The sequence below is a fragment of the Bactrocera neohumeralis genome, chromosome 2 (assembly GCF_024586455.1).
Source record: "Bactrocera neohumeralis isolate Rockhampton chromosome 2, APGP_CSIRO_Bneo_wtdbg2-racon-allhic-juicebox.fasta_v2, whole genome shotgun sequence".
NCBI lineage: Eukaryota > Metazoa > Arthropoda > Insecta > Diptera > Tephritidae > Bactrocera > Bactrocera neohumeralis.
Genome location: NC_065919.1, coordinates 2400041 through 2417038, shown reverse-complemented (window position 1 = coordinate 2417038; position 16998 = coordinate 2400041). Strand labels below are relative to the sequence as shown.

The window sequence follows — 16998 nt, the reverse complement described above, 5'->3', positions numbered from 1 at the left end:
AAAATATTATAAATGTTGGAAAGAAGAAATAAAAATATATATTTCTCAGAAGAAAGAAGTTATTGTGGATTTTTTCCAGGTTTGAGGTAAGTATGCCTGCTTTCTGAATTAAGCACTCTAATAGGTTGCGAGACAAGAAAAATGATTTCCAAACCCTATCATATGTTAAGCCATCAGGCGAAGAACAGAACAGTCAAGTATCAGCATATATATGAAGGGATAGCAGAGTACCCACAAATCTGGAAAGCTAAAGAGACAAATTACGAAAATAATAAGTTGGAGGTATAGTAATAGGTTTAACGTTTGGCGATTAAATTTTCATTGGAACTGAGTTTTCTCTTTAGTCCAAGAGCTTCTTCTTCGCTTTTGGGTCAAAATTATACTTATAAGGCTGCTTTCTGGTACCAGAAGAGTTTATGCAAAGATTGAAACTCTAATTGGAGACCGATCTTAAGTGATTCCAAAAGAAAACGTTCTCAGCAAACTTAGCTCATGAGAAAATGTGAGAAATGCTTAGAAGAAATAATAGTTTATCAATATTTCGGTTTAAAAATGGATAAAACGAAAATTTGTGACGGAACTAATAGATATTTTCCCTCTGAGTTCAGGCACGTGAATGCATTGGATTTTTTCTAGTTTTTTGGCCTATAGTAACTTGGGATCTTGAAAACACTATTCCAGTGTTCAGTATGCCATAGTACTTTCTTCTTCTTCTTAATTAGCGTAGACACCGCTTACGTGATTATAGCCGAGTTAACAACAGCGCGCCAGTCGTTTCTTCTTTTCGCTACGTGGCGCCAATTGGATATTCCAAGCGTATCCAGGTCCTTCTCCACCTGGTCCTTCCAACGGAGTGGAGGTCTTCCTCTTCCTCTGCTTCCCCCGGCGGGTACTGCGTATACTTTCAGAGCTGGAGTGTTCTCGTCCATTCGGACAACATGACCTAGCCAGCGTAGTCGCTGTCTTTTAATTCGCTGAACTATACCAATGGCGTCGTATATCTCATACAGCTCATCGTTCCACGGAACGTTTTCGGTGTGGCCAATGCGCAACGGATCCTAAATCTTCCGCAGAACTTATTATTTTTTCTTTTTTTCGCCTTGTCTGAAACCTCGTTTGCTATCGAACGGCTCGGAGAGGTCCTTCCCGATTCTGACGGAGCTCTTCGTGTTGCTCAACGTCAGTTAACACAGCCGTATTAGTTTTGCGGGGATACCAAATTCAGACATCGCGGCATAAAGACAGCTCCTTTTCGTGCTGTCGGAAGCAGCTTTGAAATCGACGAAGAGGTGGTGTGTCGATTCTCCTTTCACGGGTCTTTTCCAAAATTTGGCGCATGGTGAATATCTGGTCGCTTGTTGATTTTCCAGGTCTAAAGCCAAACTGATAAGGTCCAATCAGTTTGTTGTTGGTGAGCTTTAATCTTTCACACAATACGCTCGATAGAACCTTATACCCGATGTTAAGGAGGCTTATCCCACGGTATTTGGCGCAGATTGTGGGGTCTCCCTTTTTGTGGATTGGGCAGAGCACACTTAAATTCCAATCGTTGGGCATGCTTACGTCCCACTACATTTTGCAAAGAAGCTGATGCATGCTCCTTATCAGTTCTTCGCCGCCGTGTTTGAATAGCTCGGCCGGTAATCCATCGGCCCCACTGCTTTGTTGTTCTTCAGACAGGTAATTTTTATTCGAACTTCTTCATGGTCGGGCAATGGAACGTCTGCTTCATCGTCATCAATTGGGGAATCGGGTTCGCCTTCTCCTGGCGTTGTGCGTTCACTGCCATTCAGCAGGCTGGAGAAGTGTTCCCTCCATAATTTAAGTATGCTCTTTGCATCGGTCACTACATCACCATAGTACTTCAGCAGTGGAAAATATAAAAAAATTATTTTTATCGATTTTTGGAATGCAACCATACCCCATAGTCCTCCGATCTGAACAATTTCTTCAGAGATTGTACCGTTACCTTAGACAATAAGCTATTTCAGATTTCTTGAGGATATATTGTCAAATAAAAAAGCAATTAATTCCGATCGTTCAGTTCTGTATGGCAGCTATATGCTATAGTGATTCCATATCGACTGCTCCAAAAAATTAGCAGCTTCTTGGAGAGAAAAAATTGTTTACAAAATTTCTGATTGATATCTCAAAAGCTGAGTAACTAGTTCACGCATGTATGTATATTACAAACAGACCGACATGACTATATCGACTCAAGTCATCACGCTAATCCCCAACGTTTCCTTCTGACTGTTACAAACTTGCTGGGAAACTTAGTATACTCTATTCAGATTGCAGTCCTAAGACCAAAATCCATTTGCTTTTGCCTTTCGCAGCGAAAATAAGTTTCTTTCAATCACGGCACCTGCTGACTGAACATTTATAAATATTTAAATACATATGTATACGTGTGTATAAGCATAACTACGCGCAGAGTTTGCGAAGAAACACCAATTTCGACATTATCAAGTCTGCGCCAGCGATAAGAAACGCATAAGCAAACCGCAGAGCAATTAACTCCAAATACAAACGAATATAGACTGACGCATAGACCACATAAATCTGTGGTGTTATACAGCCTTCGATAGCTCAGTTGGTAGAGCGGTGGACTGTAGAAAGATAATCGCTAAGTAGACATCCATAGGTCGCTGGTTCAAATCCGGCTCGAAGGAATCACCTTCTTTTTATTACAAAATGGTTGTATTTTTAACCAAACACAAAATGTAATAATGAAATATAAGGTAATGATTACAGAAATTATATGTCAGTACTATAGAGATATCTACTTGTAAATACACCGCTATTTGGCCTTCATTCATCAATAAATTGTAGATAACATTAAAGGTCGCAGCCGAAATTATAATAAAGGAAAAGTAAAACTTAAGATCTGTAGTAGAGTTTAAACATAAAAATCATTTTTGAAAATTGCTGGCATCTCGTTGCAACTTTCGAGCCAGAAGCATTGGTAAAATACAGATATACTTTGTATCAAAGATCGGAAGACATTACAGCTAGTATACATATATTGTTTTTAATGGAGCAATTTTTCAAAATTTTTTTTCTGATATCACATAGGACAAGAAAATGCTTACTTTTTTCTATAAATGTGTACATAGAAACATATACATACATACATATATCTGAACTTCCACGCACATAGCCTTGAACATGAACTGTGTTGAATTGTAGAAATCACCGTACAAGCAGCTCACGTGACGACATTCACTACATATGAACGCACAAAACTAGTTTCTCACGTAACTACAAACATATTTAATTGATGAAAAATATTGAATTTATACTTAATGTATAAAAATTTTCATCAGATAAATGGTAAGTACATTTACTTTTAAATATAGTCTGTTTCATAAAAAAAAACTATTATGCTCTGCTTATGTTTTAATTGAAATAAAAACTTAGTATTAATAAAATTAGGCTATTAGAATGGTTTGAAATTGTTTGTATTACGGTAATTGGCATAATTAATTATTTTGTTAACAAGTTTTGTATAACTGACGTTTGTGGTGATTGAGTAACCACAAACCATAAAAAATTAAATTACGGAACACATAGTTATGAATTTGAACTTTTAGCGTTCTACGAACTAAGTTGTAAAAAATTATTAATCAACAAATTATAATATTGCATGCTCAAGTGAAGCTAATGTTTGAAATTCAAATTCGAAATATATTAAACCCATTTTAATACCCACTTTTATTTACCGAAAAAAAACGAACAAATAGTAATAATAATAATAGATAAGTAATTATCTTTTGTTACTGGTATTTATTAAAAACCGACATATACAATTTTTTGCTAATAATTTTTGTTTTTCATGCACACAAGTTAGCGAATTATTAAATTAATAAAAGATTATTAAATTGTGTCCATTATGCAATTAGTTAAATTTGTTTTTGTAATTCAACAACGCGTTGTATATTAATTAAGGCGATTGAATTCAAAATTCGTGAAGAGGCTACATTTTTTTTTGTTGTATATAAGCAATATATTAAGCGATATAAATTGTATGTGATATGACTACTACTGTGGGCGTTCTTGTACGACTTTTTTATTTAAATTTCGCGCGAAAACTCAAAAAAAGGGAAAAGGCCTTCGGTGATAATTGTTTGCCGCGAGGAAGTGTTTTCGTTTGATACAACTTATTCAAAGAAGGAGAACGAGTTGACAACGTACCACGCCCAGGACTGCCATCGATATCAACTGATGATCAACACTTCAAGAAAATAAAAGAATTGGTGGTTGAGAATCGACTATAAACAGTTGGAGATCTTACTGGCATCGTTGGAAGATCGAAAGGATCAGTGAAGACAATTTGAAAGATCATTTGGGCGTAAGAAAAGTGAAAGCACGTATTATTACTGGCGGGGAGTTTTGTATCTGTGCTTACGTCCCGGAAGCAGACGACTAATCGACCGAATCGAGGCAAAGATGAGCTGAAGCCAAAATACCCCGTCAAAGCAGGTCAAGAATCAAGGTTAGGCTGATAGCTTTCTTCTATTATTGAGGTGGTGAGGTGGTGCACTCCGAATTCTTTTCGATCCGTCAAACTGTCAACAAGGAATAATTTTTGAGGGGTACCTACATATATGCGTAATTTGTGTAAAGCTATTCGTAAAAAGAAGCCAAAATTATAGTCCGATAACTCTTGAATTTTACACCGCGATAAAGCACTGTCGTATACTGCATGGATTCTTATTGAATTTTTCGTCAAATTTTCATCCAATATCGTAACGCAGCTTTTGAGGCAATTGAAGACATAAAGCGTGTATCGCTACACGCATTAATGGCTATATCGGAAATTGACTTTAACAACTCTTTCGAGGATTGGAAAAAACTTTAGCAAAAGTGTATTGGGGTAAATGAGGATTATTTTGAGAAGGACGACATAGCTTTTGAAGATTAAATTAAGAATTTAAAAATTATGAACAAACTCTTACTATTTTTTGCTGATAGTAGTAAGTAAGTTTAGATAAAAATTATCTCAAATACATATTATATGTGATGCGAAAATGTATTCTGCTTAGCATTTAATTGGATCTAACTATATATCATATTCTTGTATATATTATTTTATGTAATTAGTAATTTTCCCGCAATTTGAGATTACTGACTTTTGTAAGACCGATATTAACGAAGCATTTCAAACAAGCACGGTATTCGTTGAACCGTGTGAGTAATTTCCGTTGGCTAAAGCTTAGAAAATACATCTCACGAAATAGACCTAAAGTGGTGTGAGCGATTTGTGAATATTTGAACTTGTTCTCCTGTATAAGTTTGTCTAGTTTATTTCTCTACATTATGCTAGTACCTTTTCTAATTTCTTAGACGGAAAAACAACTTTCGAAAGGTGGCCAACGAGGTGTCACATGCTTTTGCCAGAAAAAATTAATATTTTGATTTTACAGACTTAGAAGCCAGGACAAGCCTTGGTTAAGAATGTGCCTTTTAAAGGATAATGGTTCTAAACGATGATGCTGAAAATTTTGAATTTTATTGCGACTAGTTTTGATCACAATTAAATTTGAGCGGCATGAATGTACCCAGCGGACCCCAGATACGACCTTTCAGATTCCAGAGTAAATTTAATTTACTATAAATGTTAACTACTATCATTAAGTGTTTGGTAGCGCACGAATTGTGACCGCCTCTTAAACAAAGCTTTTGAAGCTTTTTTATAAGTTCCACATTTATGTTGCCACCTGGCTCATTTACTTTGATTTCTACAATACATACCAACCGGCTTGATCAGCCAAATAAAACAACAAAAAAATATATAACAACAATTTAACAATAACATAAGCTAGCGAGAATCATGTGAGAGAGAGAGAGAGAGAGAGAGAGAAAGTGAGAAACACCAGCTGTTTGATTTTAGTGCTCAGCTGTGATTTTCGCTCTTTCATTGCAAGAAGTGCATGATCGCTTCGCTAACCATCGTATGCGGTGGCCGCTTGAATGCAACTTTCGGGGACTCACTGCCTTCATTCGCTGCTTTAGCGAACACTTTGCTTCAGTCACAATTTTGCCCTACCGTTGGCAGCTAGTTTCGCGCTTTGCTTAAACGAAAGTGATTTAAGTAACAATTATTATTTGAAGTGATATTTTGTGCTTTCCTTTCACCTGTCAATCGTAGTGCAGAAGTTGCGTTTTCGCTTTGCTCTCCAGTTGCCACTTCCTTTAAATACTTTGGTTTATAATTTTTTCAAAAACAAACGGAAACAATAACACTTGCTGCAACTAATATTGGGAATATAATTAACACAACAACAATTTTGTTTATCGACCACAACCAGTTTGTTAGTATATTTCCATTTGATTGTGAAGCGCTGGCACACTTACCAACTTTTTGGACAAAGCCGCTGGCTGTTAGACGCTCTTGGTAACTTTGTCGATTTGGTAATAAAGTGATTCGGCATTTTGTGCCTTTTTGTTGTTGCTAACATATAACGTATGTAATTCGTGTGGAGCGTATTTTTTCGATATTCAAACTCGCTTGCATACATAAAACGTATATAATAAATTTATGTATAATTAAATGTGCGTGTTGATAGACATTATTAAAAATTAATCAAAAATATTAGTAATCAAAGTGTAATTAGAAACGAAAACTAAATAACGTATGTACATTCGGAGAGTGTCAAAGTGCAAAGCCAAATTACATCCATCTGTTTCGAAAAGTTCAAAAAAATAAAAATACTTTTTTGCAAAAAATAAAAATCGCTGAAAGTTTTCTCCAATAGTTTGTGTCAAAGTGCTTAATAGTCGCGCACAAAATGAGTTCACTCTCATTTATGGATATGTTAAAGCTGACCTTTAAGTAAGTTCAACAAAATAGCAAACACATATTTACCTCACATATACATATACTAAATACTTACATATATATGTATGTGCATCTAATTGTATACATATACATATTACCGTTATGCTAATGGAGCTGAATGGAAGTGTGCGTACAGAGTTGTATGTGTATATGCGCACATCCGCTCGCGGCAAGAAAATTTGCACAATGACCGCAAGCGAGCGCGCTGACACGGAGCGGTCGCTGCTGATGGCAGGTGGCAAACTACAATGTTTTTGATTTTGTAATAATGCAGTAGCGTGCCGTTTATAAAATTTTGAAATTTTTTGTGTAGTTTCTGCTTAATTTAGTGAGTTGAAACTTTCCAAAAAATATTTATGTTTATATGTATGCATAGCTGGTACTAGGGTGCTCAGTTATTTAGCCCAAAGTGATACCCGGTTTATATCGAAATAGTTCAGTTTATTTTTACGCTGAAGTTCTTTATTTAGTTCACATAACTTCAGTTTCGTGAAAGTTCTACCAAGCTGAGATAACTGTACGCTAATAAATTGATATTAAAACGAAATTTAGATCAGAAATTGCGGCAATTAGCTTTATGACCTAAACGTTGAGATTAACGTACAATGAACTACTCAGCTTTTGCTATGTCGGCATCGTTTTGAAATTTTATGTGTATATTTCAAAACAAAGAAACAACTTATCTTCGTGTAAGCTGTTAATGTGGATGGATGCAACTTTACAGCCAATTTAATTCAATCCTAATCAAAAATGCTGGAATCAATTCAAAGTCCAAAATTATTTAATCAAATTTATATAAGAGAATTTTCTGATAACTATAAAATTTTTGACAAAGGAATTGTATATCAAGAATATGTAAAATAATGGGTTGTCAAAAAAGTCTTGCGGTATTTTTATTGAATTTATTTGTTTTTTTTATTGAAATTGAAATGATATTTTGATGACTCATGCCCAGCTCTTGACCGATGCTACGGCTGCTACTATGCCGATCTCTTTCGACCATTTCAGCGATTTTATCGCAATTTTCGACGACAGGCCTTCCGGAGCGTGGCGCATCTTCGACCACCTCTACACCAGAACGAAAACGTTGAATTTTTTTGCATGACCTTATTTCTTCACTTCACTCTAATTTTCCACTTTGTTTGTTATATTGTGAACTCAACGTTATTTAGAAAACCATTAACAAATCATACATATGAACATATCAAAAATCATAGTATACAAGTGGTAGAATGTACCACATACAATTATTTCAGAAAATCCTAACTAGCCATAAGAATTAGAACAGTCGAACATCCAGTAAATGAAAATAGTGCTCTCAACTAAATTGTTGAATAGTTAACTGGTTTTAATAAGCTACCTTGTTACCTATATAAAAGCTTACTTCGCACCTGTTAATGCATTTATTGTCAGATAAGATAAAAATCAGATAGTGAAATTGATTACGCAGCAGTTTTGTGTGGTTTCGAACTTTATTTTGAAAATAATGGATTTGATATATTCATTTGCGTGAAGATTAAGGTCTTCAAGCAGAAATACCAGAGGAAGACAAAAAAACATGTATAATGGTGATGATCGAAATGAACGTGGATCTATCGCTAGTTTAAGCCTTCCAATATCAAATGTTTCAAGCGTAAATTTATTTAAGACAAATTTAATGACGTTAAACTGGTAAGAAAATTGTTTCAAATGCCAAAAAGGTGTCAAATGAAACGTGACGAAATTTCACATTCACTTCATAATTCCTCACAGTAATCCCTCTTGGTCACAATATAATTGTTTTCTACAATTCACGAAACAGTTGTTAAAGTCAATTTTCGGAATAGCCTTCAATGCCAGTAGCGACTCACGCTTAATGTCATCAATTGGCTGAAAATGGCTTCTCTGTATCGATCGTTTGAGTTTACTGATTGACCTATGCAGCTATCTATTTTATAGGCTTTACGATTTAAAATTCATCGTAAAATTTAAAAAATTAAGAGCGCTCTTGGCATGCCCGAAACTTATTCGAATGCATACACATTCTCCTAAAGCTCAGTGGCGGTTAAGCTCAGTGTCTTCAAAAATGATGGCCACACTCTCAACGCACGCGACTACGGCATCCACCGTGCATTCTGAGTACACATAAACTCAAAAGTCAACTCGTTGTATATTCAATGATTCACCGCTTTTACCCACTTTGGTGAGACTCACGTTTTTGGTCATGCAAAGACGCCAATGCATATATTATTGTACAAACAAACATGTGTCGTAAATATATGTAAACAACTTTACACGCGAAGAGAAATGTGCGATATTTGATGTCAGCGAGCGCAGAAAATTTCCATTTGTTGTATTGTATTTATATAAATGGCTATATACAAGAAGAAGCACATAAATACATACACCCATGCCATATAAAGTATTCATAAACCTACAATTACTGTAAGTGCTACGATACCACTGGGCATCACTTACTGAAAGCAAATAACTTATTTAACTGTAAACTTAGATAAATGTATTATTGCAATTTAAATTATGAAGTTTTTTATGCCCGTCGCCCTGCAATTGCACAAAGGAATTATAAATGTGTTTGCTGGTAATTTAATGGAAGTAATAAAATAATCTACTGTACACATATGTACGAGTATAAATATATGCAAATATAATATCAAGTTCCACATGTTGTTATTGTTTTTCTCTAATTATATAGCTGAGTTGATGTGGCGAATGAAATTGCATTAAATAACTTAATTATTGTTATTTTTTTGTTGTTGAGTTATTATTATAGCAAGTGAATAACTATTTAGCGCCATATGTTTATATAACAGTGCAACTATAACTGTTTAATATAGGAAACTAGTAAACAAACATCTTCGATTCACTATTCGCTAAGCATGAGTCGCTAAGTATACATATCTTGCAAAATTGACATCTAAGATCAGCAGGAAGGTTTTCCAGTTTAGTTTTTAGAGTTTAAATATACCCGAAATAAACTCGTATAATCGCTTGCTATTCTACTTCATTTTGATTATATCAGTTTGTGAGAGTTATACCAATTAAAGATCGAGTTGCTAACCTGTAAGCGTAGAAAGCAGGTAATATCCTAGGAAAAGTATAACCTCTTCCTATTCTGTGATGTTTGCGTATCCCAGTCATTTTCTATTATACCAGTTTGTTTTTGTCGGTACAAGAATCCAAGGTATTGTACATGATGTTTAATTTTGGATATGTTCATAGAAATAAATTTCATTGGGAAAAATAACGAATTTAAGGCTGCTTTCTCAATATCTGATTACCAGTCTTTCTGTCCAGTTAATAGAGTTGTCCGCTTAGTAGATCCTACTTAATAAAAATCAAAAAATTGTGGGTCCGGCCAATGTGCATTGTTAATGGAGATGTCCGCTTAATAGAGCGTTCATTTAATAGAGCTTTCACTGTACTTTTTATTTATAATTGTTTTAGCTATCCGTACTTCTAAGTTGGTTCGAACTGGATACAGTGTGCTAAATTTTGCTAAAACCGGTTCAGTAGTTTAGGAGTCCATCGCGGACAAACAACGTGACACGTACTTTTTATATATAACATATATTTTTTTTAATATTCTAGTTTACACTTACAGCTGCATCGTAAATAACTTATTATTATTTAATTACTAAAACTGTTTTATATTTATAAACATTTATAATGCCCATAAGTTTATAATTATTAGTCATTAAAGTCACTTAAATGCAATTGTTACTTGCAAATTAGTCGCAAAGTGTTCAATAAATTCTAATTTTTTAGTTGAGAGTTTTTATATTAAGCTTGTGAGCTAAGCACGACGTCATTACGTTTCGCACTTCGAGAAAAACCAAGCGTAAGCGTCAATGTGACAAGCCGACTAAAATAGTTTTCCAGTAAACTGTATAACCAAATAAATGGTGCTGAAGTGGAAATATGTAAAAAACTATTGTGATTAATAGTGAACCGATTTTATGCATTTTGGGATTATAAGTATGAGATTTTGGCAAATTTGGCTTTAAAAAATTTATAAACGGTTTAGGATCGGATTACTCTGAAAGTTATAACTAAAAACACCAAGCTCATTATTGCGGGGAATAAATCATTTTCAATGTAAATAAAAAACCAGAACACACCTTATTTATAATTACGTCAAAGCGACTATGACAGATTGACTGCACTTTGAACGGCTAGCTTACAAAGAGCGCAACGAAATAATATAAAAAACGTATGTAAATTTCTAAGTATTATGTACGTAGCTGCTATTTACGGTTATAATTACCGCAAATAAAATACAATTTCTTAAATAAACTAATTACCTGAGATGACGAAGTTAATACCTGCCTGCTTATAAACCGTTTTAGAATAATTTTTAAACTTGATCTAAAGGTCAAAATGAGAGACAGCATGCGAAGTCAGTCATGCGTACTCCGATTGGTTATCTCTGTATCAAATTTAATTTCGAATTATATGCCATACCTTATATAAGTATATTGTACTTATCACCATATGTAACATGAAGTGATTAAATCTTGTGTATTAAATATTAACGGAGCTGCGAGAAACATTGTAAAACTTCTACAATTGCTACTATTTTATTTAAATGTAAATTGCTGACAGATAATTGGAACGGTTATTACTCACTTGATGTTGTGAACTTTGAAACACTAATTTAATTTATAGATGTGGTGGTGGAAATAAATTATACGATGACTGTTCTATTAGTGCGGCTGACGGAACATCAAATCTGAGATATACTGCGGGACATGATGCGATATTTTGCTAAAATTAGGGATGTTTAATGATCACATCGTACATTTTTAATACCAAATATTATAAAATATATATTTACCCCAATTTTTCGACTAACATAAATGCCAGCACCCCGAAATAGTAACCAAACTGCCACTCTCTAATGAGGTATTAATTTATCCACTTTACTTGTATGACACCGTATTTCGGTTAATATAACCAGCGGCAAAGAACTGTCATTTTTAAAGCACTCAACACACCATAGAAATTGTGGTGAGAACTGATTTAAATAAAACAAAATTCAGAATCAGAGCAATAGTATCTGTCAGGCTTAAAATCTTGTAAGCAGGGCACATAAATTTGTGTTTCTGCAACATATGTATGTATGATACCTGGTCACCAAAATTCCATAATATTAAGTCGCAAGTGCATACAAAGACACATAGCTGGACATTTGTTATTGACGGTGAAATTAATGCGCATACATGTTTCCAATGAAAATCGTAAAATACATTCCGAAGGTGAATAAAAAGTTAATACTTCATGCATGTAAAGACAACAAGATGCAGTGATTTGCGAGGAGAGCATGACGAGTGAACGTGTTTTGTTTTGATTCACACCTCAAAGCAAGACGCTTTAGCACTTTTTGTTTCATTTTGATATTTACGAAGTTGTCAGGTTGACGACGACGTCGTTGTTTGCTACTCGTAAATATAATGTATTTTTTCCTCACGTCTCGTTCGCCTCTTTTGTTTATTTTTTAGATTGTTTGTTTTACTTTCAATTGTGTAGCGAAACCGCTAGACGTACTTATTCAAGTTTGCACTTAAAGCCGCTGGCATGACAAGTTGTCGGCTACCTGTGCGTGCCGGCACACCGTACGATCGCTTACAGAAACAATAATCATAGCAAATATATTACATTAAGCGAAAAGCCAATAAAAGCGGTAAAACACGCTCACTAAAAGTATTTAGCGTTGCAATATGCGCGCACTCGATGGGCATTGCACATGCGCGAAGATTTTTGCGCACTGAATATATGTATATATAACGTTCCGCTTCGCATCGCTTGCACAATAAAAAATTGAAATTTGCTTAAAATCGCTATAAATAATCCGGCAACGTTTGCCATTTGCATAATATTCACTAAATACGATTTTTATTTCCGTTTCAGGGTCCTCGAGTTCAAATATGAACAAAGTAAACACACCACAAAAATCTATGAGGTGGCGAAGACCATCAAAGGCGAGGTGAAAGGCGTCAAGCGTCTCACCATTTGGGGCGATTCGTATTTCAGCTTTGAGCGCATACCTTATGCGAAGCCACCGTTGGGTGAGCTGCGTTTTCGGGCGCCCGTGCCGTCTGAACCTTGGCAAGGCGTGCTAGATGGCACTGGTCCCGCCGAGAAGCCGCTACAGACAAACGTTATATTTCGTAAATACAAAGGATCAGAGGATTGCTTGTACCTGAATGTGTTTACAAAGAGTGTAAGTATTGAGAATCCTTCAGTTGCAGTCGCTCAACCAATTTTGAGCTAGAAGGGTGAAACCCGACCATTAAACTTATACATTACTGAAAAGCAAATGCCTTACCAGTGTCTTACTTCGTCTGTTTAAAGCTCTGTTCTGTCCAAGTTTCGAAGATTTTTGCTTCCTTTTTCAAATATTTCCTTACTTTTCCACTTTCTTTCCGACCTCCTCGCTTTTATATTGCATTTCTTATTGATTCTTTGCAGATCAAACCAGAGAAAGCGCAACCAGTAATGGTTTGGATATATGGCGGTGGCTTTCAAATAGGAGAGGCCACACGTGATATGTATAGCCCAGACTTCTTCATGCACAAGGATATCGTGCTGGTGACTATTGCTTACCGCCTTGGACCATTTGGGTTTCTACGTCTGGACGATCCCAATGTGAAAGTGCCCGGAAATGCTGGCATTAAAGATCAAATAATGGCACTGCGTTGGGTAAAAGAAAATATCGCAGCTTTCGGTGGTGACACAAACAATATTACTGTCTTTGGTGAAAGCGCTGGTGGCGCGTCCACACATATTTGCCTGCTTAGCGAGCAGTCTAAAGGATTGGTAAACAAAGGCATCGTAATGTCCGGCAGCGCACTCTGCTCTTGGGCGAATGTACCTAACAAACGTTGGGCCTATCGACTGGCCAAGGCATTAGGCTATCAGGGTGAGGATATCGATGCAGACGTATACGATTACTTATCGAATACAAAAGGACCTGACCTAGTGCGTGGTAATGGCATGGTGTTGACGAAAGAAGAGAAACACAACCGTACACTTTTTGCCTTCGTGCCAACTGTGGAGCCCTATTGGACGGAACAATGTGTGATGAGTGAACACCCGTATGAGTTATTGAAAAGGACGTGGAGCAATGATATACCGATCATCATTGGTGGCACTAGTTTTGAGGGTTTAATCTTTTATCCAGGTGCGTAAAAAATATTGCGGGTTGAGCAAAGAATCTAAAATTTTCTATCCGCAGAAATAACACGCCGCCCCGCAACACTAGATGAAGTGAAGAACTGTAAAAACCTCGTGCCAATCGATGCCGGTTTCGATCGTGATTCGGCGAAGGCAGAAGCTTGCGGTCTCCAACTCAAAAGCACTTACTTCGGCGATGAGGAATGTTCGCGTGCCACAATGATGAAGTTTTTGGAGGTGAGTATGGCTTATATTACCTCTTTCATGCCGCGAATATTTACTCTTATTATAACTCTTTACAAAACAGCTGAATTCGCATCGTGAATTCTGGGTGCCCATTTATCGTACGGTGCTCGCTCGTCAACGCCACAGCACAGCGCCCACATATGTGTATCGCTTCGATTATGACTCTCGCGATGGTAATGCCATACGTAATATTCTCTGCGGTCGCGACGTGCAGGGCACTTGCCACGGTGATGATCTCTGTTATCTCTTTTATGCCTTATTTTCACATAAGCCACCGAAGGATTCCAAAGAGCATGAAATTACGCGCACCATGGTTGACATATGGACCAGTTTCGCGGCGAATAGTGACCCGAATTGTGATATGTTGGAGGACTTGATATTCGAGCCGGTCACACGTGAAGTGGGCGATATTAAATGCCTAAATATTAGCGAAAAAATAGAATTCATTGAATTGCCGGGCATGGACCAGATTAAAGTGTGGACCGAGTTTTATGCGCCGGGAAAACTGTGAACGGACGGCAATTCAGGGGGCTACCATGACTGTGTGGTCGTTTGTCTACCTCAATGTTATTTTTTTTTTAGACAGCATGCTTTCAAGCTTTCCTCTTGAGTGCACGATTCATATTACAAGGGATGGTTATTTAGAAGCAACGATTTCAAGCGGGAAGATACTAATTACTCTCAGCTGTCAATTGTACATATTATAAATGTGGATAATCTGCGTAATTATAAAGTTTAGTTTTAAATACAGTGATCCGGTCTGTTTGTGACAAGTTAAGGGTAGTCCTTATTATAGTGATATACTTTTAGTTATCGTATGTGTTAATCTGAAAATAAATTTATGGTGAGTTTTATACTTTAAAATATGACATTTAATGGAGTATGGGCATTTTGAATTTTTTCTTTCTTCTAAAAAATACTTAGTTAATGTGATTGTTGGAAAATAGGAAATTATTTAATTTCATTTAAGTTCTTATTGTTCTGTAAACTTAAAATAACGTGGATAAAAAAATATTACCTTTTAGTGGTAGCTAATGTATCAGCAGGGCGTATGAGTGACTATTGTATAAAGTGTTACAGAAGAAGAAAAGGAATTACACATATTTGTGATAGGAAAATTATAATATGATCCATTGCATTATGTACAATTAATTACTTAATTCAATGGCTAGTACTTAAAAAGTTATTATGCTTCACAAAACTCTTCTACTCAAAAATATTCGCACACCAATTTCCCTTTATTGACATATACACCTATTTTATTCAACGGCTATGCAATTGTAAGCCTAAATGAGAAATTGCGCTATTATTAATTGCAAAAATCGAAGTAAAGTTTTACTTCATTGTAAGTACGAGTTTATGCCCCTCCTGCCGCCAACACATTCGCACAATGAATTCTCTAATTTGTATAGCTAATGGAAGGCAATTTCAACGAGTTGAGTTTTCACTACAAAAAGATGGCTGCAGCAGCTTCGGCGGCGTGCATACCTTGTGGAAATAATTGTACTTATTATCAAAGCAAATGCGCCGAACTTCGATTAGTTTAATTAAATAAAACTTTTCTCATTAACGTTCATATTTTATAAGTTTCGAAGCGAGAATTGTGCCATTTCTGCCTACTTAAGTGCATTCGTAAATATGTATGTAAGCAGAAAATAATCGTCTGCGCTGCTGTGAGCAAAGTTTGCAATTCCAAAGTATTGGTGCGTTTTGGAAATCGACTTGTCAAACAATGCTAGCGGCAGTTTCGTAGTGCTTTTTTACGTCTCGCAGCCTAAAGGCTTTAGGTGTGGGAATTCTGCAGGTGGCAAGGTAGCCGGCGTCCGTTCTATAGTGGCACTTTTCGTATCAGTTTGATTGGAATTGTTTCCAAAAATATGGGTAGGTGGTTCCTAATATATATAAGTAATTATATTTGTACATATTTCAGAATGGTGGGTAAGTAATGATAGCTTTGCAAATCAAATTGTCTCGAAAAGGTGTTATTTTCTGGGGGTGAGAAAACTCTATTTCTTATATATGCCACAAATTATACTTGCGCATATTATAGACACAAAAGCAACTTATTTTGTTGATGGCACTGCGATCGTTGCTTTTTTTTTTGAGAAATCGAGGCTGATTCTCAAATTCTTGTATGACTCCTAAAGGTACCGCGGTTTATTTGTTTGGAAGGACTCTCAAAGTCTATAATTAACCTCGCCAACTTCTGAAATCCAATTGATTCAAAAAAATTAATTCACTATAATATATGATCGACCATCAAGAAACAAAACCCTCACGACTTGTGTATACAAATTCAATAGAATTCAAAAGACCCAAATCGACATTTCACAATCTCTTATAACATACACTGACACCCGAATAACATGTCCTACAATATAAAAATGCATATTTCAGGTATTTGGACTTGTTTCACACTGAGTGCCATCCTTACATTCAATCTGCGAGGGCTTGTCCACGTTAGCCAGTCAGCTCAGTAGTCAGCTATGAAATTTTCGCCATGAATTTCTCAACGCATTCGCTTGTAAATGAGCGTGGGCCATCGGCCAGCATGGCGTGCATTAATTAGCGACACAACGCAAGTGCTCGGTCTGTGTCACGTAGCCAAGCTACACTCCGCGAATTAGAGCCACCGCCAATGAACCGAGAGAGGTGCATAGACAAAAGCGACACGCTCGCGACAAGGGCTGCTAATGCATTGGGAAAATAACCAACAAAAGGTAACGAACTCTGCC

The 16998-nt window shown here is 36.1% G+C and overlaps 1 protein-coding gene and 1 non-coding gene across 3 annotated transcripts; both read left to right on the top strand.

Annotated features, from left to right (window-relative positions):
* The first annotated feature begins 2581 nt into the window (after positions 1 to 2581).
* Positions 2582 to 2675, top strand: Trnay-gua (transfer RNA tyrosine (anticodon GUA)). The gene is made up of 2 exons: positions 2582 to 2618; positions 2640 to 2675. It is a non-coding gene; the product is annotated as a tRNA-Tyr (tRNA).
* Positions 2676 to 6031: 3356 nt separating this feature from the next.
* LOC126766196 (esterase B1-like) lies at positions 6032 to 15143 on the top strand. 2 transcript variants are annotated; one of them, XM_050484095.1, is made up of 5 exons: positions 6032 to 6838; positions 12752 to 13064; positions 13313 to 14024; positions 14079 to 14254; positions 14325 to 15143. In XM_050484095.1, exons 1-5 carry the CDS (start codon positions 6795 to 6797, stop codon positions 14772 to 14774), a joined length of 1695 nt encoding a protein of 564 aa, XP_050340052.1. In that variant the 5' UTR covers positions 6032 to 6794; the 3' UTR covers positions 14775 to 15143. The 2 variants fall into 2 exon arrangements, with proteins under 2 accessions (XP_050340052.1, XP_050340057.1); XM_050484100.1 differs by lacking the exon at positions 6032 to 6838 and adding an exon at positions 12542 to 12618.
* Positions 15144 to 16998: the final 1855 nt, after the last annotated feature.

Coding starts and splice junctions, on each gene's coding strand:
- LOC126766196 (XM_050484095.1), top strand. CDS start 6,795: ATGAGTTCACTCTCATTTATGGATATGTTAAAGCTGACCTTTAA. Junction 13,065..13,312: donor TGAATGTGTTTACAAAGAGT/GTAAGTATTGAG, acceptor GATTCTTTGCAG/ATCAAACCAGAGAAAGCGCA. Junction 14,255..14,324: donor CAATGATGAAGTTTTTGGAG/GTGAGTATGGCT, acceptor TTTACAAAACAG/CTGAATTCGCATCGTGAATT.